The sequence below is a fragment of the Vulpes lagopus genome, chromosome 21 (assembly GCF_018345385.1).
Source record: "Vulpes lagopus strain Blue_001 chromosome 21, ASM1834538v1, whole genome shotgun sequence".
Taxonomy (NCBI): Eukaryota; Metazoa; Chordata; class Mammalia; order Carnivora; family Canidae; genus Vulpes; species Vulpes lagopus.
In genome coordinates this window covers 19,485,662-19,513,057 of record NC_054844.1, presented here as the reverse complement: position 1 = coordinate 19,513,057, position 27,396 = coordinate 19,485,662, and the positions used below count along the sequence as shown (strand labels likewise).

The 27,396-nt window shown below is 36.7% G+C and overlaps 1 protein-coding gene across 3 annotated transcripts; it reads right to left on the bottom strand.

Annotated features, from left to right (window-relative positions):
• Positions 1-27,148, bottom strand: PYROXD1 (pyridine nucleotide-disulphide oxidoreductase domain 1). 3 transcript variants are annotated; one of them, XM_041736361.1, is made up of 12 exons: positions 26,976-27,148; positions 22,122-22,202; positions 16,659-16,778; positions 13,908-14,036; positions 11,315-11,388; positions 8,316-8,476; positions 6,070-6,170; positions 4,918-5,053; positions 3,914-4,026; positions 3,203-3,325; positions 1,369-1,506; positions 1-699 (listed from the first exon to the last, which is right to left on the bottom strand). In XM_041736361.1, exons 1-12 carry the CDS (start codon positions 27,057-27,059, stop codon positions 451-453), a joined length of 1,509 nt encoding a protein of 502 aa, XP_041592295.1. In that variant the 5' UTR covers positions 27,060-27,148; the 3' UTR covers positions 1-450. The 3 variants fall into 3 exon arrangements, with proteins under 3 accessions (XP_041592295.1, XP_041592296.1, XP_041592297.1); XM_041736362.1 differs by lacking the exon at positions 16,659-16,778; XM_041736363.1 differs by lacking the exons at positions 16,659-16,778; positions 22,122-22,202.
• Positions 27,149-27,396: the final 248 nt, after the last annotated feature.

Below are 27,396 nucleotides of genomic sequence, written 5' to 3'. Positions count from 1 at the left end.
TTAAGTTCACATAACTTTTTATTTTTTTTTAATATAACCAACTTTTGATAGCAGTGTTTTATCAGACATAGGCCTATTACAGAAAAGGAGTGATTTCAGCTCATAACAGCTGTAGAAACGTAAACAAAGTATTAATACAAATGATATTAGCAAATAAGATATTGCTATATCTCTCTGTAAAACTATAAACCTCTTGAAACCATATCCCTCTGACATACCAGACCAAGTTGTTGGCTAAGTAGATAACAACCTAGCTAAATCTGCTCCAAAGCTAAATCAGAAAGAGTAACTTAAATCTCTACGTTTACATAAACGGTCAGTTTTGTGTTGTAAAGATCAAAGAATTTACGTATCTTTTTCCAATATTCTATTTTAATACTTCCTCGCAGTCATTTACCTTATTGTGACTTTTGGTATTTGGAATTTTATGTCGTTCTAGAAATGCCTTTTTTAATCAAAATAATCTTCTAAATCAATATTTGGATCTAGTAGGTCTTCTCCATATGATGAAAGATCCGTCTGATTTAAAATTAAGTTTTCAAACGTTTCTTCTAAGTCTGTTTCACCAATTAAGACAGCTCCCATCATTTGCCCATCCTGCATGACAACTTTGACATATTCTTGTCCTTTGGTACATCTCAGCATTAATTCATGATCTGAACCTAAACCTTGGGCATTGTATTTTCCCAGCAACACAACCTAAACGTAGGAATAAAAACATAAAGGAAACACTGTATGTAGTTAAACTGTGTTATGCTAGAGTGGCCAGCAGGAAAATCTATTCATGAAAATTGGGGAGTGTCTCAAAGAAAACATTTGAATGGCACTGCATTTATGTATGGATGACACCACCACACAATCTCCATGAACATTAAAAACATCTAGTGAATTAAATATGTAGGATCTGGACTACATCAGCTTAGAATCATGAAGAAAAAACTTGCCTCAGAGTAAAGAGGAGTAAATAGTACGTATGGCAAAGCAGGTAGTTCATAAATAATAAACAAACATATATTTCTTTATTTTTAGAGAACAGGGTAGAGGACCAGAGTCCCAAGCAAACTCCATGCTAAGCACACAGCCTGATGTGGGGCTCAATCTCATATCTCTGAGATTAGGACCTGAGCTGAAACCAAGAGTAAGTCAGTTAACTGAGTGAACCACCCAGGCACTCCACACCGGATTCATCCTTGAGTGCTATGGGTACAATAGCTTTTGGTTCCTCTCACAAAGCAAGACTGAATCTCAGAATGTACCAGCAGAGAATAAGCCTGGAAGAGACATCTAATTTTCTCATTTGAGTAAGTATTTACATGGTTTTACTTACAAGACTTAATAAAAAGACACTAATTTGCTTATCTTGCTTACCTTATAGTTAAAAAATTTTGTTACATGAGCAAAAAGTTCAAAGCTGAAGTCCAGGTCAATAGGTTCTCCTAAACTAGCTGCGGCCATGCATTTCGCTGCATACCATCCCATCTGTCTAGCCTGGGTCCACAACCTCATCTGGAAAAAAAACATGAGATAAAATTTTTCATTGACCTTGTTTTAAAAATGCTAGCACCTTAACGAACCCTGACAGTCCTCGAGACTGGCTAGGTCTAGCAAGTTTGATGACTAGTTGGGATTTTCTTTGCCATAGAAGCAGTCATCAATCCACACTAACTGAACGATTTTGCTGTTTCATAATTCTATCCAAATTACTGCCTTTAAAATTAAAGGATGCTACCAAATCTGTCTGTTTCAATAAACTATTACAAATAACTAAAACACTTCAGGAGGTATATCAGGTAAGAATACTACTAATTAACCAGTCTCCTTTTTCAGAATAAATTCATCAATGGCATAAGTAGAGATGACGAATTATCACTGGAAATTCATTTCCAATCCTTCGGTAAGCAATATATTAGTTGGCATCCAGCCCTAGGAAATCTTACCATATTTCAGCAACCAGTCCTGGGAATTTGTTTTAAATTCTTCCATTATTAATTTCTTCTTTACTGTATGTTTATTTCTACAAAGTTTTAGGACTACCTGATAGAACACTGGCCTTGAAACTCAAGAGACTTAAATATCAAATCTTCTATATATTTAACTTTTCATTTTCATTTAACTAATAGCCTTAATTTCTTTACCTGAAATGTATATTACCTATTCCATGGCTATTGAGAGACTTAAATAAACTAGCCTATGCCCTGGTAACTAAATTTGTCTTAAAACAAGCTGGCACTTTAGAAACAAGCTGAAAGCACTCTTCCTATGATTGTTATCTCTGCTGTATGTAAAAACAAAGAACTGAAGCTGCCTCTTAAAATACATCTAGCTCTTCTGCTATTTCACACTCCGTAGTTAATCTGAGGAACTAAAACCCCCACCTGTGGAGCTGGTCTCTCACCGAGTGTTGTGTAGTTCTTTTATCTGTAATGTCTACCTGTGTGTCTACTCCTAAGACCACCTCACCTATGGTCATAGTCTGAGTATTGTCCTCAAGGACTTCTGCTCTGCCATGGAGAGGCCAGCAGCACTGAGGGCAGGAGGAAGTGGCCACCCAGTTGGACGGAGCTGTTCAGCTGAGGAAGGGTGTTCACTCTGGGAAGTTTTTTCAGTCATAATTCCCACAGGAACAGAACTGGGTCCTCAGGATCCCATAAGGTCATCATCTATACAGTCAGTTATTCATCTAAAGCTGCACTGTTCGGTCTGGTAGCCACTAAACACATGGAGCTATTGAAACTTACATGTAAATAGAACTCAGTTTCTCAGTCATACTCAGCACATTTTAAGTGCTCAATAGAGATATGTAACTAGTGGCTACCTAACTAGACAGTGCTAATCAAAGTATTTAAAGATGAAAAACAAAGTAATCGCCCATAATTCTTTTTAAATCACAAGACCTTCCAGTCTGTTCCATCACTATAATATCTTACCAAAGGGGAAATTTTTTTTTTTTAAATGTCACAAAAAACTCTGTGATAGTTTCCTACTTAAAGTAGCAAAGTGGGGGCACCTGGGTGGCTCAGTGGTTGAGTGTCTGCCTTCAGCTCAGCATGTGATCCTGGAGTTCTGGGATCAAGTCCCAAATTGGGATCCCTGCATGGAGCCTGCTTCTCCCTCTGCCTATGTCTCTGCTTCTCTCTGTCTCTCATGAATAAATAAAGTCTTAAAGAAAAATAAAAAGGTATGATCATGGATGCTGGCTCACCTGCTGCCAGAATGGGCTGGGTGGCCAGGACGCGGTACAGATATCACCCGCAGCATAGACATCAGAGACAGACGTGTGCATGTGAGCATCCACTTTCAGGCCACCATCTTCTCCTAGATCAAACTAAACAATGTTCCTGATAAGCATATGTGGGAAGAAAAATGAAAGATGTCGTCTTCATTCTCAAGTAAAAGAACAAGTCAAATTTTTACACCTTGGTATGCTGATGTGTAGGGAGAAAGTAAAAAACAGTTGCAAAGTTAAGACCTCTCAGCTGAATCTTCAGGGAACCAAAATCCTACTAGGACAGATCAAGTCAAAAATTCTTACATTTGCATCAAAAACACTCAGTAACCATGTGACTACCCCACTCATAATAATAATAATCCTCAATTAGGTAAGCTTCAAGTGCTAGATAGTTTCTCTAAAGGAATCATTTGTAAGAAGTCGTAGGTATCTGTCTCATCAACCTTTAGACAAATGAGTTGTGCATTATGTCCCATTAATGAAGACCCTTATGCTGGGATGTTAACTGCTTAAGGACTGTAGGCAATACGAAATACTGCAAATCAAAACATGAATGTAAACTAAATTGTTTTCAGCTTCCTTAAAACAGTTTTACACTAAAACAATGAATGGTTATTTAGGCTTGAGAATTAGATATCTCATACTACTTTAAAAATATTCATAGGACAAAAAATTTCACCTTACATTGTTGCCACAGAGAAAAGGTTCTGTATTTGGTATAACTCCTGTAGCACTGACAATGAAATCACAGCCGTATGTCTTTTCATTAGTCAATTCCACATATACAGGCCAGGCTTCTTTAAAAGAAACAAAAAAACCCAACTTTATTTTCAAATGAAATCACCACCAGCTATCATTAGCATTATGTGTAATGTCTAGAACAAAGAGTGAAAGAAAAAGGTAGGAGAGGACTTTAAAACATACACCTTGATAATTCTTATAAAGTACACATTTGCTTAAGCAATTATAAAGCAATCCACACTGCCTCCATATTTTGGGTATACTTAACACAATTATGGTATTCTAAACATTTTCCTTCAAATTCAAAGAACTTCTAACAAAATGAATTTTTAAACTGGTAATCACTTTATAAATTATTTCTTTAAAAGTATTGAACTATTTACTTCACTGAGAGTTTAGTCCAAATAGATTACTTACTTTTCAATCTTTTCCTACATTCATATTCAAACTGTTAACACTACTTTTTTCCATGGAAAAATTCAAAGAATTCAAAAACAGTGGACTATCTCATATGCTAGTTCAGCTGAGTGTATTTCTTCAAATGGTGGTAATTCTCACAGGAAGTGTGGAATAGGGATTAGATTGTCTCTAACTCCCAAATTTATAGGTTTTTACTCTGTTTGATTTGGGGAAGTCACTTCACCTCTGAGATCGTAAAGAATTTTTTTTAGTTTGTATTTGTTTTGATCTGCAAGATACTCTGATTGACTCACAGAACTGTGGTGGTCATTTGCACCACGAAGTCCCATGTAAAATGTAAAACTAAATACAAATTATCAGGAAACTTGAAGACTAAGCAATAAAAATGAAATGACTTATATTAAGTAATGGCTTCATTTTTACTTTTTATGTTTAAATTTCATATGGAAATTAAAAGGTTTTAATACAGTGAGATTAAGTTTTCTTTTTAAATTAGTGGTTATTATAGTTTTTATTTTATTACTTACCTTTATCAGTTGTGACTGACTGATTACAATGGTCTCTGGGAAAAGGTAAGGAATTTTTCTTAGAAATTCTAAATTCTTCTTGAAGGTAAATCTTCTTTACTTCACACATAGTTTCAATGTGGACCTTATGAGAAAACTAAAAGAAATACTGGTCACCATAACAATTCCCCAAAAAATGAAATGGGTTACTAATGAAAAAAAAATTACAATACCTGTAGAAACATAAAGAAAAAAAATCTTACAATATAAATGGAAACACACCAGATGTCCCAAAATAAACCTCGATTTCTGTGCGCGAAGGGAGTGAGCAGGAATCCATTCAGAACTCAAAAGAACTAGTTCCATTGGGAAGTGACATCAAGTGCACAATTTTTAATATAAGCCTCAATGATAATTATAAATACAGTTTTTAAAAATTAACTGCTAGAGACGATAAGCCCATGCCCAATTACTGTTATATCCCAGAACCTTAGTAAAGTGCCAAGTATGTAGGAGATAATATTTACTGAACCAAACTGCTGAAGTTCTCAGGTTAAAAATACTATTAGTCTCAGGATCTGAAGGTGCAGGAAGAAATGATTTTGTATAATTTCTATCACAAAAGTCAGATTTATCATGAAGCCAGCTCCCCTCCAAACTACTCAAGGCTGAAAAGAAATGATACACAGTAATAAGGACTCCATGTATGCTCCCTACATGTAGCATCTCCAATGCTCCTTACAGTATTTAAATATCATAGCCTCTTAACTATTTAAAAACAGAAACATCTAATAAATAAAATGAGTAACAGCAAGTCATCTTATCCAATTAGGGTGTTAAATATATATTTTATTTAGAATTTGCCTAATAACCTTTCAAATATTATGTATCAAGTGACCTTTAAGAAAAGATTAATTTAAAATAGGATAGCTATGCTCACTATAGTCTAGGCCTGGAAATCTCTAGCTGAGGAATTAAAAAGAAGGACAAGAGTTAGATGAATGAGATACTCACTTATCTTTAATAAGGAATTGGGCCAAGTGCCACTGTTTCTGTCTGTCCTAGAGCTTTGGACCTAGCAGTTGTCTGATTTACTTGTAATCAGTCTTTATGAATGGTTCAAGAATTTGAAATTGTATCTTAGGCATATTTAATTAGTATATGAATACATACCTCTTTTGTACCTTTAAGATTCAAGCCTTCATGCCAATCAGGTCCCAAAGCACTGCCCAAATTACCAGCACCAGATTTGGTTTGTGCTTCCTTTTCCCTTCCTAAAAAGATAAACTCAATTAAAGATTCAAATGATCTAAGAATTGCCAGGCAGAAAAGTATACTTGTGTTCTCAAGCTTTTAGGCAATATTAGGATTCTCATACAGCATGGCTAAACTAAGTTACCTGAATTGATCATTATTTTAATGTTTTGTGATATAGAGCTATGAAATGAATTATCTTTCAATCAAGTGCTGAGTATAAACACAATGTGTTTGGGGGATGTTATGTACATGGTTAATATGAAGGGTAGGATCTATGTGATAAGAGGTTGATGATATCCAAAATATATAAAGAACTACAACTTGGTAACAAAAATACAACCAAAATAAAAATGGGCAGAGGACCTGAACAGACAGCTGTTTCCAAAGACATACAGCTGGTTAACAGGGACATGAAATGATCCTTAACATCACTAACCATGAGAGAAGTACAAATCAAAACCACAATGAGTTATCACCCTACACTCGTAGAATGGCTAGAATCAAAAAGATAAGAACAAATAAGTCTTGGTGAGGGTGCGGAGAAACAAGATCCCTCATGCACTGTTGATGGGAATGCAAATTGGTACAGCCATTGTTTTAAAAAAAAAAAGTGTGGAGGTTCCTCAAAAAATTAAAAATAGGGATCCCTGGGTGGCGCAGCGGTTTGGCGCCTGCCTTTGGCCCAGGGGGCGATCCTGGAGACCCGGGATCGAATCCCACGTCGGGCTCCCGGTGCATGGAGCCTGCTTCTCCCTCTGCCTGTGTCTCTGCCTCTCTCTCTCTCTCTCTCTCTCTCTCTCTCTCTCTCTCTCTCTCACTGTGTGCCTATCATAAATAAATAAAAATTAAAAAAAAAAATTAAAAATAGAATTACAAATAAATGAACAGATACACAGAATTACCATATGATCCAGGAAATGAAACACTAATTCAAAAAGATGTACCCCTATGTTAACTGCAGCATTATTCGGAAACAAGCTATGGAAGCAATCCAAGTGTCCATCAACTGATGAATGGATAAAGAAGATGTGGGGTATATATGCAATGGAATATTTTTCGACCATTAAAAAGGAATGAGATCTTGCCATGTACAACATGGATGGAGCTAGAGGGTATTATGCTAAATGAAGTCAGACAGAGAAGACAAGCTCCATATGATTTCACTCAGGTGGAATTTAAGAAACAAAAAACAAACTAAGAACCAGCCTCCCATACAGAAAACTGGTGGTTGCCAGTGGAGAGGTGGGTGGGTGGAAGGGTGAAATAAAGGGGATTAGGAATACACTTATCATGAGGAGCACTGAATAATGTACAAAATTGCTGAACCATTTTATTGTATACCTGAAACTAACATTTTATGTTAACTAAACTTAAGTAAAATTGTTTTAAATAAATGCATGCAAATTAAACTAGAAAAAATATTTTAAAACAACAAAATAAAGCAGAAACAGGCTCAGGTATAGAGAACTGGTGGTTGCCACAAGGGAGGCACTGGTGCGCAGGCAAAACAGGTGAACAAGAGTAAGAAGTACGAACTTCCAGTTATGAATAAATCACAGGGCTGTAAAGTGCAGTGCAGAAAATACAGTCAAAACTGTAATAACTTTGCACCATGATGGAGGGTAATAAGTAAGCCTACTGAGGTGACCATATCGTAATGTATAAAAATACTGAATCACTATTCTTGAACACCCGAAACTAATATATTGTAGTTATAATTCAATAAAATATCAGCCAGTTTTTAAACATTTTGTCAACTTTTAGCACCCTCAAAATTTATATTCTTTTTGAACTGTATAAACCAAAAGTTAAAAAAAAAAAAAAAGATCTTATAATAAAAAAACTAGGTTTGTATCAATGCTTTTTTAACTCACTGCATTTTTTTGTAAAATTACTTGAGGTGCTATCCAGTTGTACCATCTGTCTGCAAAGATGCAGATGGGCTGGTTCATTTATTTCATTTATATTTCCAGTTTTAATTATATATATTTGTCATTAAAAAAATGCTGGAAAATCTGTCATATAAGATACAGAAATAAATATTACCTATATTTTTATTCCCAACTATAATACTTTGCTCAATATTCTTATAGCCTTTTTCTATATAGCTAAGAAACTAGATAGTTTCATCTGTGAATCAATGAATTAGATGCTAGATTTACCTTCAGTTGTATATCTGGCTCTTTTATGTGCAATTCTAGCCTCTGGTTTTTCAGCAATGAGCTTTGAAGTCAAGAATTCAGCTGCTCCTGCATCGAAGAAAGTATTCCCAATAGCTTTATCTTTAATGGCCCAAATGACTTCACAGCCTTCAATTTCATACCTAAACGGAATATTAAAATTATTCGGGCCAATTTCAAAAGTCTGAGAAGAAATCTCTGTATTTGCAAATAATAATTATCTCTGAAGACAAAAGAAAGTAATTTAAGGCGAATTGAGCAAGAATGATTATAACTAGGAATGTAATACTCTTTCAGGATAAAAAGAGTTAAAGTAGAATAAAGAAATTTAATCAGTTCATTGAAAGAACATAAAAATAACAAACATATGTAAGTGAGTATCAGATAAAATTTCATTGCAATGACCATCACTTCTAGAGTTCCAGTTTCCCCAACACAGTTATTATATGGATATTCCCAAGGGTTCCATGAGTGAGCAGTGGTTTGTTGATATGGTTATAGTGTAATCAATAATGGGTGGATGGATGGCATACAGTTACAATACTGAGAATACCTCACTTTTGTAACAAGTCGTATATTCAACTTGTTGTATACTCAAAGCACGATATTATAGAAGGAGATATAAAAAGGAGAGAATAAGAGTCATTAACTAAAATTTTAACTTTGTTATAAAGGAACCATTACCCTGCAATCCTTTCCCTTTGCCCCAGAAATTTCCAGCCATCCAGCCAAAGAAAGATCAGTTCACAGAAAAATCAAGAAAGAAAGGAATGGCCTTGGTGTACATAGGCCATCAGAACTCATGAGATGGCTAGAGTTCCTGCACATCTGCTTTATCTCTAGTTTTGGTCATGGAGAATGTGGTTTGCCTAGTATTTATTTCACCAAGTCCCTGAAGTCCGTTAGATTTTTCTGCTATTAATACTTGTTTTGGTATAACTGATGAACTGGGACAATCCCAGACAAACAGGATACACGGTCATTTTAAATATACTAAGATTTTACTTGAACCCGTAGTGGTACTAAGAGTATCATATGTTAAGAACTTTTAATGCTGACTTCTGGTCAAAGTATTGTCTTCATGTCACAGACGCTATAACATAACACACGGACTTTTCAAGGCTAATCGATAAGCAGATGATACAAAAAAGAAGGTCTGGTACATCTGACTTCAGGTCACCTGACAATCCTGCTTTCTGACAATATGGTAAAGGATCTCCCTGCCACATCTAATGAGTCTTTATTTTTCCTGCTCCCCTATGGCAGAAATAAGTATTTACAGTTACTCAATTTCAGATTCTTTGGAGAATATTCTATTTTATGGTGCCTAGGTCATACAGGATTACTGATGAGCAGAAAACAAAATATACAAATATTCAGTAATATTTTAATTTACATACAGGCACATCATTATTATGAAATACTTTCTTTACCTTTTATAAATTAGAAATTCTACCATTTTCTAAAAATTTTAAAATAATGTAATAGTATAACACATTATCAGTATAGCTTAAAATACCAGTGCTTGACTTATAGGCCACAGTAATAAGTAACAAATCCCGTACATGCCCTACCTCACAGGACCTTGTGTACTCCCCTTAGTCTATAAACTATGCCCTCAGAAAGGCATAATCACAGAGATATCACGCAAAACAGAAACAATTTCATTTTTAAAACCAGTCTTAAAAAAATAAAGTGAGGTACAGTTTTGTGAAATTATTTTTTTAAAAAGTCTGTTTGAAATGGGAAGGATTAACCTACACTAGTAAAGAAGAAAACTATACTGAAGAAAGTCAGCATTAGCCTCAGGGGAATACGAGGGCTACTGAAAAACACATCGTGTTTGTGTATGTCATTTGTCGTCATGAGATGACAAACACTTGATCATCACTGGACCTAAGCTGAGACAACAGCACTATATATGGCTTTTCTTTAGGAATTTTATTTAATTATACAGTCTATCTCCAACCTAAAGAAAATGAGGAACAGAAAGTTGTAAGACTTTGAACATTTCTGAATGTAGGAAAATTTGCCAATATAAACAGTAATAGTATTAAGTTATACTTCTGGTCATCACTGATGGGAGAAGTTTGTCATGTGCCTCCCTCCTTTTGGCCCTGTTTGGGTTTGACTTAGTTTTCTTCTCTGCAGTTCCCCATACAATGCCACATACTTCACAGTTACAAGAATGACTGACATTGCTAGTATTCAGGCAATTTAGGACTCGTTTACAAGCTTCCACTGGGATTCACCATCCTGTAAAAAAAAAGGAGCAAAAACCTAGTCCGAGAATTAGAATGGACAGGGCTTTGGCAAATTCATCATTTTGATACAAATTTGTCCTCTTTGTAGTTGGACTCAACTTTCTAGTCTGAAAATATCTAGACTATTCCAGGTCAGCCATCCATCAGAAGGTAAAATCACAAAGAGAATCAATGCTCTATATATCATAGCAGGATATTTACTCCTCAATGTTCTTTGATCTTGAAATATCATCTTAAAATAGTACTTTATATTAATTTACGTGTTCACATTTTCTAACTTTCAAAAACCCAAGAGCTAGAATACCACGTATCTTGAAATAGGAGTCATGGGCCAGATGGGTAACCATATGAGTGAAGCAGGGTGAGTATAAATAAAAAGTGGTGGGGGCTGTGGCTAGAAATCTCTAAAAGTGAGCACATTTGAATTGTTTTTCAGTACACTACATGCTTACCATCTATGGGTCGTATCTATGTAGTCACCTGTGTGTGACACCTTGAGACATAAAACATTTCCTGAAGTCATGTTTTACAATGACACTTCTGCAACTATAAATTCCATGTAAAACTAAAAAGATAAAGTCGATATTTTCCTTGAAAATATATGAAAAACAATTACATTTATCTTTGAATTTCAAAATACCGAGATGTTTTCCAGTCTGTCAATAATCACATGAATCATCGAACAGTGTTTAAATAGTATTTTAAAATAATACTTACACTAGTTCAAGTGCAATGCCGCCATTCCCTATAATCATTATTCTTTTAGCTTTAGTAAGCTGTTTCTGAAATTCCTGTTTTAAAAACAAAATGAGACAATGTTTCACTAATAGTGGGCAAACCTTGAAGCAAGAGGCTTCGCTGATATTTTTTAAATATAAGAATTTCATCCAATTTACAAAGGAACAGAATAAACCTCACTTTCCAACTCTGCAGGACACATCTTCCCAATATTACAAGTGCTGTTTCACCCAAGCTGCCTTCAGAGCGATGCCTCTGACTTTTCTTGCCTCTTAGGTCATTACATTTAGAATAGTTCCAAATTTCAGCAACAGGCATGACCTCTAGTCCGTCACATTCCCAACTACTTGATCAGATCAATTTACTAACAGGACTGATTTGTATCCTGCATACGGGATTATTCTTTTTCATCTAGTTCTTCAGTTGACACTTTCTGTGGAGTCACTCAACACTAAAAACTTGCAGGAAGAGTCCCTGCTCTAGGAGTTAGTAACTTGGGCAAGTTGCCTTGGATTCTTCAACTATAAATGGAAAAAAAAAAATGACTCAATCTCATTAGGTCTCTGTAAGCATTAAGATAATATAAATAGGGCAGCCTAGGTGGCTCAGCGGTTTAGCGCCACCTTCCGCCCAGGGCACGATCCTGGGGACTTGGTATCGAGTCCCACATGGGGCTCCCCAGAGGGAGCCTGCCTATGTCTTTGCCTCTCTGTGTCTCTCATGAATACATAAAATCTTTAAAAAAAAATTAAGATAATATAAATAAAGCTATTAGAAGAGGGCACAATAATGTCTAACATTTATCAGAAAAAAAATGTTATGTTCTTATAAGACAACTAATTGATGTCTCTCCCACCCTGCTTTTCTGCCCTTTAAAAAAGATCACAATGTGCTTAGGGAAGCCATGGTCATTTTTATGGCACTTCCAAAAGTACAGAATAGTCCCACTGTTTCACGGTGACACCTGAATAGCTAAATTCCTCTTCCTACAATGTCAAGTTACCATTTCTATTAAATTCATCCAAAAACTTACTGTAATAGTCAGTAACCACTGCAACTGACTTGTTTAAAATTCTACAAAAAAAAAAAAAAAAAAAAAAAAAAAAAAAAGCCTGAAGTTAATTTTAGCTTGTGCTACACGGAGCAAAGTAAATAATTTAAGATCCATTAAAAAAACTGGATGTGGAGATGAATGGCATGAGTTTAAACTGTACTTCTGATAACTTTTACTATACGTAAATAACCTCTCCATCAGAGTTTTCTATTTGTAAAGTGGGAGTAATACTGTTACAGGATTATCATAAGCAGCCAGTGAATTCATGTATGTGGAGGAACACAGTTATGAACTCAATCTCTGGTAACAGGAACTTGAAATGTCTACAAGAAGATAATAAAGTTTTTCTAGTAGTCTCAAAATCCCTATTTAATTAAGAACAAGCTGAAAGAAAACATCAGTTTTCAAGAATATAAAACATTATTAATAAATGTAAATTATCACCCTGTGAACAGAACAACAACAATGAGCTTGAGTTGTAAGATAGAATTTTTTTTAAAAAAGATTTTATTTATTTATTCATGAGAGACACGGGGGGGGGGGGGGGCAGAGACACAGGCATAGGGAGAAGCAGGCTCCATGCAGGGAGCCCAATGCAGGACTTGATCCCGGGACCCTGGGATCATGCCCTAAGTCAAAGGCAGACACTCAACCACTGAACCACCCAGGCGTCCCAGTCCCGGTAAGACAGAATATTATGACTGGTGGGGGCAGCCCGGGTGGCTCAGCGGTTTGGCACGACCTTCGGCCTGGGGCCTGATCCTGGAGACTCGGGATCGAGTCCCACATTGGGCTCCCTGCATGAAGCCTGCTTCTCCCTCTGCCTGTGTCTCTGCCTCTCTCTCTCTCTCTCTCTCTGTCTCTTATGAATAAATAAATGAAATCTTTAAACAAACAAACAAAAAGAATATTATGACTGGCAACCAGAAAGAGCTTCTTGGCAAGAAGGGTCAATGAAGCCAGAAGCCCTGAAATCCGTTACCAGAAGCTGTGGAAGGTTCCACCGAGTTTTACCTTTTTGGGATAATTTATTATGGTTCCTAAGCAGAATAATAACCAAATGAATTTTTCCGTTCTGGGATTCCGTCATGATTCTGTACCTCAAATCTTCTGAGTGTTAACTTCTTTGCTAAGGGATAAGTTCAGTAAGTTTGGGATATGCTTTATGTTTTTGGAAAAAGACCATTATTTAGGTTGCAAATCACATATTCCCAAAGTACAATAATAAACGTATGCATAATGTAAGTTAAAACCTTTAGCTTAGTTTTTATATCTGGGACACATCGGACAATGGAAAGAACACAGAGCATCAGCATGAACTAAAAAACAGGGAAAATTATCAGCTACAACCTATTTGAAATTGGCAATAATAAAACATTGTAATTATTTTCTGGTTTATGGATCATTAAAAACTCTTCCAAGATTTAGGAATTTACACTGTGAGTACTTTGATTCAAATACAGAAAAATCTAAGAAATATTCATGTTCCTTTCCTATGACCCAACCCCAGAATGTTACCTGAGCACTGTCTGTATCACGGATTCCTAATACATAAGGATTTCCTTCACATATCAACTTTGGTTTAGCTCCAGCACACAGACAGAGTTTCTTATACACGTGCTGACTGCCATCTCCTGTTAAAATGCACTGTAAAAACACAGAGCAAGGAAGGGGAGGGGAGAAACATTTATCCATGGGTAGGTACAATTTCATTTCAAATAAAAAATTCAAGAAAGCAAAACACACATTAATGTTGCCTCTTGGTGGCACTCAATACTGTGTTACAGCGATTGTTAATCAAAGTAAACTTAAGAATGCAGTCTCCCATCCAGTCAGTGATCTGCCATCATTTTGGGGTCATGAACCATTCTGGGAATCTGGTGAAAACTATTTTTCTCCCTGAAAGGTACATTCACACCAGAATTTTGCATAAAACTTAATCTCATGATATTCGGGGAGGTATGTTGACCTCATGTTAGAAACTAAACATTTAGAATTTTTTAAATTGAACATTCTGTTGTTATACCCAGGGCAGGCCTTAATGTACATTTCTGATCTCAGTGGAAATTACTGTAGGAAGATCTAGTAATTCTAATGGTTTTAAGCCTTAAAACTGGTAATGGGTACAGGGGAGTACAATGTGGCAGAAAAGGTTACAATGTATGTCTTCTTAATCTAAAAACATCAGAAGTGCTCAAAAAGAAAAAAAAAAAAAGAAAGAAAAGAAACCAGTATAGTCTTCTTAGGTACAAATAACAATCACTTTACCAGCAAATAAATGCTCTTTGGGGATATTTTCATATTAAGTGAAAAATATATTAACCTTAAATCTGAACATGTACTAGCTTTAAAGTTATTTATATTAATTTTTGATTGAGTCTGAATTTGAACCTAAAATATATATTTGAAATCCATTGTTTTTGTTCTGTAATATCAAACAAAAACCTACATATAAGTAGTAGCCCTTCGTAAGCATATACACACACACACACACACACACACACACACACACACACACACACACACACGACTATGAGATACCAGACTTTTTTAGAGTGGTTTAGAGATTAAGATTGTGTCCTGTGTGTGATTTATAAAACATGGCAAATCATAACTATAGCACTTGATAGCTACTGAGACTTTGTTACCCATTGTAACTCTCCAACTGCATAGCAAATACATAAAGCTAATATTTCAACACAATATAATGGGTATACAAATTCTGTACAAGTCTTCCTGCAGATAATATAGTTAGAATTTTATCCGACAAACAGCAGTTATACACATTGAGCAAATTTAAAAAATAATTTGCACTTAGCTACTGTAAAAACAAACACATAAACTCTTCATTGGCTACTGTTAAATTTTTGGAAGTAGACATGAAGATAAAACACAATCTGTAATTCATTAAAGAATATAAAGGATAAGAGAATACAAACATGATCTCATTTAGGACACTTTCAACAGTAATGGGAAGCACTCTGATTTATTCACATGCCCAAATATAAATTCCCTCACAATTTATTAGTATACCTTTGAGCACACGTCTATTTGCAAATTAACAGACACAGATGTTATATGGGATATATACTACTGTAAATATTAGGATTCATTCTAGTTTTGGGATTCAGATTTCTTATTTTTTTCTCATAAAATTCAGTACTTTTTCTTATTTATTTTTTTCTATTTGTTTTGAATGTGTCATATGTGTGTTTTCTCCCTAAGGAAGAACTCACGAATTAGAGCTGCTTTAGAGAAACAACTGCAAACTCTACTGCCCATCTTGCCTGAAGCTCATCTGAGGATACTGCTGATCACCTGGCAACACCCTTTCCTGAGCCTGCTGTCTGCATTCCCACGTGCAGTGGGTTACTGGGTCCTGCTGAGTTTATAGCGGAAATGTCACTCATATCTGGGCTGTTCTTTCCCATTACACTGTCCCTGTCTTAGTTCAGGCCTTCTACCATCCTGGATCACTGCAGCCACCTTCTGATCTGGTTGCTGGCCACAAGCCACTCACACCACCTTATCCTTAATACTGCTATCAGATCTGCCTTTCTAGGACAGTATATCATCACTCTGCCTCCACTGATGATAAGTGAATTTCCTGGCATGATGCAAACAGCTCTTTGCAGCCCTATTTGTTTGGCCTCATCTGCCCATCTCCTTTCCTTGTCCCCACCTAGAGTCCTCTGACAGCGTCACTCTTCCATATGCCCCCTTCCTTTGCTTTCAGCCTATGAATAAGCAACCTCCTTTTCTTTCCTACAATGCCCCTAATTAAGAACTCTTACTTCACTCACCTTTTAAACCTGTTCAAACATTACTCCCTCTGTGAAGTCCTCCCAAATCCCTCATATCAGCCCTTTGATAAGAGTTCAGTGACTGTGCTTTGCATGTCCCTAGCATCATATGCGTGCACGTGTATATTCCCCACAACACTGGGAGCTCCCAGGGCAGGTTCACTGTAATGTTCCTGTCATATCCCAGCACTTAACATGGTGCCCAGAACAAAGTAGACACCATACAAACGTTAATGCTCATGTAAAATGTAAAACCTAAAATGCTAAATCAAACTAATTATATAATCCCAATAAACTCACAAGAAGTATAAGTTTTCCCAGTAATAATACAAATCAATGTTACTAAACTTTATATGTTAGGGCCCTTGGCTATGGTGGGGGTACAGATGGGGTCAAAAGAAAGCAGGCGAAAACTCATCAAGATTGAACAATGGATAGTCATTAAGGGAAAAAAAAATCCTCTTACGTGTTCTTTACTTTTCAGTTGCTTTACTTCGGATTGTATAACCTTAATGTTGGGAAAGCGATTTTCTAACATGGTTTTCAGTTGCTCTTCAACATCAAACTCCTCTAATACTTTAGAAACCTGTGTTAAATCCGAAAGGTAAAAATGTATGTTTTTAATGTTTCCTTTTAAAAAATTTAAACAATAAAAATACTGTCACTTCTTCTTATACACTACTTACTTCATGTACTTACTTTCATAAAAGAAAGTCGGCCAGTCACATCACATACAGCATAAAGAGGGCCAATTCCGCATTTTAAGATCTGAACTCAAGTATTAGTCCTAGCACTCAGGCAGGGCAGCCAGGTCACTGCACCTTAGTCTCCTAGCCTGCAAAATGAGGGCTGACTCTACTTACTTCTGCATACTTTCACCACACAGCTTGTCGATTTCCTTATCCTTACAGTTTTCTCTGTCCACTCATTAGCTAACTTTATTGTGATCTGGCCTTCAGACTCTTTCTTATTGTCCACACCTAGTAGCATCCTCTTGGACTCACTTTTCTTCCAGTGCAGCTGTGACTCCACTGTAGATCATAGCATGTTTTGCCCAAACTCTACTTCCTTGCTCTCTTATCTTTAACTATTACCCTGCAAAGCTGCAACCACAGATCCAACTACTGCTTTCTCCAGTCCTATACCTGGTCTGTCGTGGAAGGACCACACCTTGCAGATAGCATGTGACCTCAGCTGCCCCTTAAATACTACTTGGAAATCCTACTACACAGCCCTAGTAGTTTGCAAAACTTTTAGTCTCAAGACTCCTTTACAACACTCCTACAGATAACTGAGGACTCCAAAGACCTATTGTCCATGTGAGTTAAACCCAGTGATATCTGCTATATTACATAAGAAAACTGAGAAAAATTTAAAATATTTAATTCAATTAGAATAAAAAATCCAAAACATGTTAAACATTTTATAATATCCTTTTAATAAAAAATAACAATTTTTCCAAAAGAAATTAAGAAGAATGGTACTGTTTTATGTTTTTGCAAATTTCTTTAATGTCTGACCTTAATAAAAGATCTGCTTCTGCATTCAAACTATTGCAGTATGTTAATTTGACTGAAGTATATGAAGATGGTTCAGCCTCACACAGATATGCAGCCTTTTCAGGCAATTGTTAATTCTTTGATGTTACACTAAAACCCAACAAGCATGGTTTCTTAAAGATTAGTTGCAATGTAGAATTTGAAACCATATCAAAATAATCTTTCATACTCTGTTACCGTGAAGTCCACTGGTCTATCTTGCACTTTGAATGGATCTTGTAACATCACACTCATAATCTGGACAATAGTGGTTTCCTAAGTTATGGAAATCTTCCCAACATTAACACATTTCAAATCACTACAATATCAAAAAATCATTATTATCACCAACAATATCACCAGAGAAGTCTTTAAGTACTATAAGACTCACAGTGAAGACATAAGTTTTCCAAAATTCTAATTCTGGCTTGAAAGCTCTAATTGGCAACAAATACTGTCACTTGTTTTCCTTGAAGGGATAGGCTCACTTCACTCATTTTCCAAATATGAATTACTTTAGTTTGTCAGTTGTTCTTTCAAGTAAAGTTGGTGTTCATAAAAGAGGAATTAGCTCCTCTTGCAACTTGGCAACTGCACAACTGCTTTTCCTTGAGACACTACCACTCCTATGCATAGAACAAGTGCCTATGCCTATACCCCATTCCATCATACATGGTATTAAAAAGATGTGCAGTTAAGAGTCAGGATTTAACAAAGTTAGCATTTTTTTTACTGACTTTAATTCATTTAACTGAGTTTGTGGCAGAGAAGAATAGAGGGACCCCTAGTACACTTTAGCCATGGTTGTTCTTATACAATCGGTGTTTAAGGGTCAATATAGTGAGAAGAGTAACATCTTCCATCCCTCAGTAATTTTTCCAAATGTTCATTGTTCTGTTTCCCAAACACATTCTATCCTCCTCTGCATTCCCAGCAAATAATTTTACTTCTATGTTCAAGGAGACTAAAAACTCTTAGTACTTCTTTCCATCATCTATACATTTCTCCCCTTAGTCTGCCTTCCAATGACCGGTTTTTACCTTTTCAAGGTGAATCCAGCAATCTGTGCTCTATATCCCACTGTCTCTCACCTCCTCAGAACTCTTTCCTTATTCTGTATTCCTTATTTTCCTTTATCTACGGCCTTTCCTACTGATTTCTTAATATCAACAGGTAAACAAACTAAAGTATCTTTCGTCTTAAAAGAATAAAACTCAACTTAATGCTAATCCTCATGTCCTCTATTTGCTGCCACCCGTCTTTTCTACCTTTCCAATTAAATTTCAAAAAAGAAAAGTTATGGTGACTTCATGTTAGAGTTACCTTCACTAACTTCTGAAAACAGTGTAAACTGCCTCAAAGTCACCAAGATTTTACTAGATATAGGCACTTTCTTGAGTCATTGTCTGACCTTACTATTCCTGTAGATCTGACACCACTGACCTCTTTTTTTTTTTTTAATCAACATGAGACAGATTAAGGGGGCACCTTAATCTTTTTTTTTTTTTTTAAAGATTTTATTTATTTATTCATGAGAGGCACAGAGAGAAAGAGGCAGAGACACAGGCAGAGGGAGAAGCAGGCTCCATGCAGGGAGCCCAATGTGGGACTCGATCCTGGATCTCCAGGATCGCACCCTGGGCCGAAGGCGGCACTAAATCGCTGAGCCACCAGGGCTGTCCCTGACCACTTCTCTTAATTAAATTTTTGCCTTCCATGTCTTCAGAGATACTCCTCTTTCATAGTTCTTCTCCTCAATCTAGACTAATAAGAGTGGCTGTTTTCAGGTCTTCCTTTCTCTGTGATCTTCCTTTAAATGTCAGTGTTCCACAGGACCCTGCTGCTGGGCTCTTTCATTGTATAAACTGCATCCCATGCCTATGGCTCAGCTGACACTGAGACAATGATGAATACTAAGTTATCATCTCCAGTGTTCTCACCTACTGAAAATCCTCCAAAAGTTTGGCATCATCTAAATCTGGATAAAATAGAATTCTGTACATAGCATACAAGCCCATAATGGTCTGGTCCCTGCCTACTGGTTCCACCTCACACTTTATACTCTAGCAGCACTGAATTAGTACCTCTTACAGCATACTGCACAGCCACATACTTTCATGCACCTGGCACTTGCCTGCCTCCATTTACCTCTTACAGACATGGGAAAACCTACTACTCTTTCAGTCTCAGTTTCAATGTACCCTTGTAAAGCCTTTCTGGATCCCCAAAAGCAGGCTTTGGCACTCATTCATAATACATTTATAAAAATGATTATGCACATATTGCAATATGACCTCAACTGTTTTTGTTTTTTGCCACAATCAGGACAATTCCCATATTGTATGATAACTATGTCTCACAGATTTGTTGCCCCAGCAGAAAGGAATCATTCTGAGAAAGGTCTACTCATTAACCATGAGGGCCATGGAGCCAAAGGACCTGTATTCAAAACCTATCTATATACACCTCAGACATTTACCCAACCTCACTATGACTCATTTATCTCATCTGTAAGTAGGGTAATAAAAGAACTTACTTCACAGAGTTACTTAAGGATTAAACTAATACATTTAAAACATTTAGAAGAGTGTTTGGTGCATAGTATATGTTCTAGAAGTAATGTGAGTTATTATTAGTAATCTTTTTTCTCCTTTAGAAGTTACACATGCCATGAAAGCAAACAGTACTTAATATAAAATAAAATGTGCTCTTTATCATTCTCTGAATCTCACACTACCCCACCACTACTGCTGTCCCTTGATTCCAGAGATAATCAGTAGTGACTTTTTGTTGTATGTTCTATACTTTCTATCTCTATATTCTGGGTGCCTAGCACACTGGTTGATACATTGTATAAATGCTCAAAAAAATGAGAAAAAAGGATGCAATTTCCTACTCCTGAATATTAAGACTAGCTGATATTTGCATGTTTGTTATTCCAATGCACTTTCACATGTCAGTATATCTTAAACTCTCAACCTTGTTAAGTAAGCAATGAAGGTATTATCCTAATATTATAAGTGAAGCAACTAAGATAGAGATTAGCCAAGGCTAACGAAGCAGCCAGTAAATAAGTTAGGCCTAAAACCTAAGATTTTTTCTCCTTCTACTGTACAAAATTTACAAAATTAGCAAAAACTGAACTCAAGTCTTATAACTACGTAAGAGTTACACCAAATTCATTCTGGAAAACACTTGTAAGGCCCAGCAATACATTCTGATCCTTTAAATGAATATATATGCTTTCTCTTTTAAGAGATTGATAGCCATAATTTATTCTCTTGTTCTCTCAATCCTGCCGTCAGTCCTTTGGCCGTACCTAGGTAGTAAGATCTCTTACATACCTCCAAGCAGGTTATAAAGGATCAACATACTGTATTAAATTACCTTTGGTCTTAGGGGTTTACAACGTGAGAAAGTTTTATTATCAGAATATAAGGGAAAACTTATATTAAAGACTATGGTAGGATTCTTCCCTGAATCATGGGAGCAAAAGATTTACTTATGTAATTTTTTTGCATAGGCATTATAATACTTCAGTATATGCATAATTTATAAATATGTAAATATACGTATATTAGGACATCAGTCAAAGCTTTTTTGATGTGAGGTACACCATATCAAAAATGTTTAGAGATCACTATTCTATGATATCATGATCCAAATGATTTCAGACTCCTAATGTAATGATATGATGCATGTAATGTGAATTCATGGAACTACTAAGTGTTTTGAGATGCTTATTACACATCTGAAACATTATCTGCAAGTGTAAACTTGCCTAGGAAGCACTTTTCTGATTTGCGAAGGCACACATTTATACACATATAGTATATACATATGTATATATACAACTGCACATAAATCTGATATCCAAATGTATTTGTATTCATAGTTACATTTGCATAGCATTTTTCCTCAAAATAGCTTTATTTAAAATTTTCTGAAAAGTAATTCTGAGTGGGAGGAAAAGATGGGAAGAAAAAAAAGGACTACAAATCCAAATCATTTGAGTACTTTTCGTATTCAATTTAATTCTAAACTGAGCTTTGATTTTAAAATGACTATTAAAAGAACATTTGTCTTTTTAAACATCTGAAAACTGTAATTACACTACTATCAAAGTCACTGAAACTTAAAAACATTAATACTGAGATGCCTGGGGTGGCTCAGTGGTTGACTGTCTGCCTTTGTCTCAGGTCCTGATCCCAGAGTCCTGGGATCGAGTCCTGCATCAGGCTCATTGCAGGAGCCTGTTTCTCCTTCTGCTTATGTCTCTGCCTCTCTCTCTCTCTCTCTCTCTGTCTCTCATGAATAAATAAATATTTTTAAAATAAAATAAATAAAAACTAAAAACATGAATACTAAGAAAGTTATAAATAGATTCTTACCTGCTTGAAATTTGTAACCGCTTTAATAACAGGGTGAGCTGTTATCAGGATGATATCTTCTGATGGAAACTGAATAGCCAACTTATATAAAAAAAAAAAAAGTTGGGAGAAAATATATGGTAAATAAGATTAAGTGTTAATATATATATATATCATGGGGGATAATGCAACTTTAATAATGTTACTAACCTGGGAAACTATAAACTCACTTTTCAACATCTAATGGTCTCCATTACTCTGGGGCTTGTTCCTATTTATGGGGTGGTGGTGAGTAATGCTCAACTCTGATATTGACAAAACGAAGGATATATTTATACTAAACACAACAAAGACCTGCTGAACAAGAAACATGATGCAAAGAGGTATTCCTTATTTACTTAAACTACTTTACATACCAATTTAAAGTCATGCAGAGGAAAATATTTTCCTAATTAACAGTTAAACCAGCTTCTATTTATTTTAAAATAATATTTTCACTTCCTTGCACAAGTATAATATTACAGCAAATCCTTACTAATAATAAAAATTCAGACTCTTAGCCTGACTTTTCCCAAATGCTTTGGCATCACTATTCTGCCTCTTCCAAATGTCGAACCAGTATACACCCTGGGAAAACAGAACCATTTTAGTATTAGCTTCAACAGAATTGGGCAGCCCGGGTGGCTCAGCGGTTTAGTGCTGCCTTCAGCCCAGGGTGTGATCCTGGAGACCCAGGATCGAGTCCCACGTCGGGCTCCTGGCATGGAGCCTGCTTCTCCCTCTGCCTGTGTCTCTGCTCCTCCCTCCCTCCCTCTCTCTCTCGAATAAATAAAATCTTAAAAAAAAAAAAAAAAAAAAAAAAAAAGAACAGAATTTAGAGGCTTAACTTGCCATTTTTTCATCATTTTCTTCTGGCTACAACCTCTCTCTTTCCCACTTTAAGCTTCTTGAAAGAATCTTCTTAAACTATACTCCGGTTCCTCAACTCCACCAAGTGGAGAAATAGTTCACTGCAGAAATAGTTCTTTACCTTCTATAACACTGTAACTGAGCATGTTCAACCAAAAAACTATTAGAATAAAATAAATTCAGTAAAATTTCAGGATACAAAATTGATACGCAGAAGTGGTCAAATTTCTATACACTAATAATGATCTATCAGGAAGAGAAATTAAGAAAACAATCCCATTTACAACTGCATCAACAACTGCATCCCATTTGCAACTGCATCAACTAGGAGTAAATTTAAACAAAGAAGTGAAAGACCTATATTCTGAAAAGAAATTTAGGAAGACAAAAATAAATGGAATGATCTACCATGCTCATGGATTAGAAGACTTATGACTTAGTGCTGTTAAAATGTCCATACCACCCAAAGCAATCTACAGATTCAATGCAATTCCCATCAAAATACCAATGGCATTTTTCACAGAACTGGAAAAAGAATCCTAAAATTTGTATGAAACTGCAGAAAATCCCAAATAGCAAGGCAATCTTGAGAAAGCAGAACGAAGCTAGAAGTATTATGCTCCCTGATTGCAAACCATACTACAAAGCTGTATTAACCAAAGTAGAATGGTACTGGCACAAAAATGGACACACAGATCAATGGAATGGAACACATAGCTCAGAAAGAAGCCCATAGATGGTCAATTAATCTCTGATAAAGGAGGCAAGAATGTACAATAGGGGAAAAAGTCTCTTCATAAATAATATTGTGAAAACTGGACAGCTTACATGCCAAAGAATAAAACTGGACCACTACCTTACATCATGTATGAACATACATTCAAAAGGGATTAACGACCTGAATATAAGACTTGAAACCATAACACTAAAAGAAAACACAGGTAATAAGCTCTTTGACACCAGTCTTCGCAATATTTTTTGAACTATTTTCCTCAGGCAAGGTAAAGCAAAAAGCTAAAAAGCTAACACAAGCAAATGAAATTAAATCAAATTAAAAAACTTTTGCAGAGAAGGAAACCATCAACAAAACAAAAAGACAACCTAATGAATGGGAGAGAATATCATACATCTAATTGAGGTTAATAAAATATTACACAATATTAAATTTCTTTTTAAATGGGGAGAACCTGGGATCCCTGGGTGGCGCAGCGGTTTGGCGCCTGCCTTTGGCCCAGGGCGCGATCCTGGAGACCCGGGATCGAATCCCACGTCAGGCTCCCGGTGCATGGAGCCTGCTTCTCCCTCTGCCTGTGTCTCTGCCTCTCTCTCTCTCTCTCTCTCTATCATGAATAAATAAATAAAATCTTTAAAAAAAAAATAAAAAATAAATGGGGAGAACCTGAATAGACATTTTCCCAAAGAAGACATGCAGATGGTCAACACCCTTGAAAACATGCTCAACATCACTAATCAGGGAAACGCAAATCAAAACCACAGTGAGACATCACCTAATACCTGTCCCACTGGCTATTATCAAAGAGACAAGAAATAACAAGAGTTGGTGAGGATACAGAGAAAAGGGAACCATTGTATACTGCTATTGGGAATGTAAACTGGTGCAGCTCCTATGGAAAACAGTATGGAGGCGCCTCAAAAAATTAAAAACAGAACTACCATATGACCCAGCAATTCTACTTCTGGATACTTACCTGAAGAAAACAAAAACAGCAATTCAAAGAGATTACAGGCACTTCTATGCTCACTGCAGCATTATTTACAATAGCCAAGCCAGGGAAGCAACCTAAGCATCCACCCATAGACGAATGGATTAAAAAGATGTGGTATGAAATATTATTATTCAACTATAAGATAAATGAAATCTTGTCATTTGTAACAACATGAATGACCCAGGGAGTATTATGTTGAGTGAAATAAGTCAGAGAAGATAAATACCATATAATTTCACTTATTTGTGGAAACTAAAAAAAAACAAACAAAACAGAGTCATAGATATGAGAAACTGGAAAGAGGTTGGGGGTGGGGGAGGCAGGCAAATTAGGTTAAAGGGATTAAGAAGAACAAACTTCCAGTTATAAAACAAGCCATAGGGATGTAATGTACAGCATACAGAACATAACCAACAATATCGTAATAACTTTCTATAGTGATAGAGAGTAACTAGACCTACTGAGGTGATCACTTCATAATGTATGAAAATATCCAATCACTATGAGAGACAGACACCTATAGGATATTGTACGTCAATACTTCAATAAAGAAAAAAAAGAGCATCTTCAATTCACCTATACATCCTTAAATTCCACCAATTCTTTTTAATATCACTTTATTTGAACTTTCTATAATAACTTGATAATATTACCACTCTCTTTACCTTTCTTTTCTTTGTATTTCTATGATTTATTTCCCTACTTTGTTTTCATTGCTACACCTGGCCCTCAAAATTTCTTTATACTACTAAATTCGCCTTCCAATTGGCCTACCAGTCTCATTTTAACCAGCTGCCCCTGCCCCAAACACACTGGAACTAATCACCTCTCAAAATTTTTCATTTGACCACATTAGGCCACAGCTCCTACTTGCAAGTTCTTATCAAATTCTTAGCAAGACTTACATGATCTGGTCTCTGCCAACCTTTCTGGCTTCATCTCCGCTTCCCTCCCCTCAACACCAGGTACTTTGAACTTTGCTGCTCTCAGGTAGTGCCATGCTTTTCCACCTGACATTATATCCTAGCCTCCCTTCGGACCATCTGATTGTTCATGTCTACTTGGTGAACTTCTGCCCACTGTTCTATACTGAAACGAAAGGATCCCATCAATTCATGCCCTACCAACTCTTCAGGCACCCTAAATTGGAACGATTTATCCACATGTCTCTTCTACTAGACTGTGAGTCCTAAAAAGGAAGTAGCATGCTTTGTTTATAAATAACTAATCAGCTCTTAGTACAGTATCTAGATCTTAAGTGTTTACTTGCTGGGGAAAAAAAAAAAAAAAAAAAGGAAAATACAGACCTGGAGATTAAAAGTTTGCAAACAACTCGAATTTCTTGCACTACTTCTGTGACTTCAAAAATTGCTTATATTTACTTAAAATGTTTACTTAACAACGACAAAAAAAAAATCTAGTCCTTTTTAGAATAAATATCTATCTATCTATATATATAGTCTGATTAGTCACTATAATCAGAAAAGCACTCCCCAGCTACATTTAATCCCTTGCTGGTTGTTTTACAAAACATTACTAAAGATGAAATCTCTTTTAATCTTGGGAGTTCAAAGTATAGGAAACAACGTTAAGGGTTTAATCAGTTATTGACGATGAACTAAGGACCTGGCGTTTACTTGGAAGCTGGAATTCAATCAACTAACTAAGAAAGGAGGCTGAATTTTCTGACCAAGTACTTCTTAGTTTTTTTTTTTTTTTGAAAGGTTTTTTTTTTTTTTTTTTAAAGATTCTATTTATTTATTCATGATAGTCACAGAGAGAGAGAGAGAGAGGCAGAGACACAGGCAGAGGGAGAAGCAGGCTCCATGCACCGGGAGCCCGACGTGGGATTCGATCCCGGGTCTCCAGGATCGCGCCCTGGGCCAAAGGCAGGCGCCAAACCGCTGCGCCACCCAGGGATCCCTACTTCTTAGTTTTAAGGCCTCGTGCTGCTCTGGCATAACTAGGCCCAGAGTCTGATTCCGTCGGCTTCGGGGTCCCCTTCCGAAACACCCGCTCCCCACTCCTCCCTGCGGCTGAGCGAAACGAGAGGTACTAAGAACTTCGTCGAAGGGCCACCTCACAGTCTCTAATACCTGGAGAGCAAGAAGGAGTGGGGGAGGGGGGGAAGGAAGCGGCTAACAGGGACCTAGAAGAAGAACGTTGGGAGACGGGAGAGCGCCCTGAGCGCCACCGCCGCCAGGCCGGGAAGAGGCGGAACTCTGAGGGCCCAGCTTACCTGCTCAGCGCAGGTGACACCCGCGATGCCTCCGCCGACCACCACGAACCTCCCCGCCGTCGAGGGAGGGCGCGCGGCCTCCATGCTCTCAAACTCCGTGGTGGTTCACTAACACCCAGCACGCGAGTCCCGGGAGCGAGTGCTTTGGAGCGGAAGTCAAGCTGGGCGGCCACTTCCGGTGCCCGCGTAGGAGCCTGGGAATCTGAGCTACGGGTGCCCAGCGGCTCACACTTAGTGTCCTTGCGTTTGCGCTGCGGGTTGATGCAGGATCCCGAGGATGTCTCTGACTTCAGGGCTTTGTTGTCCTGTCTCTACCCCTGGATGTGGGTTTTTCCACGCTAAAGAGAAGACACGAAACAAAAGGAAAGGGAATGGGTCTCCACGAGGAACGTGGCAAATTGTCTAAGCCCAGACCAGGGTT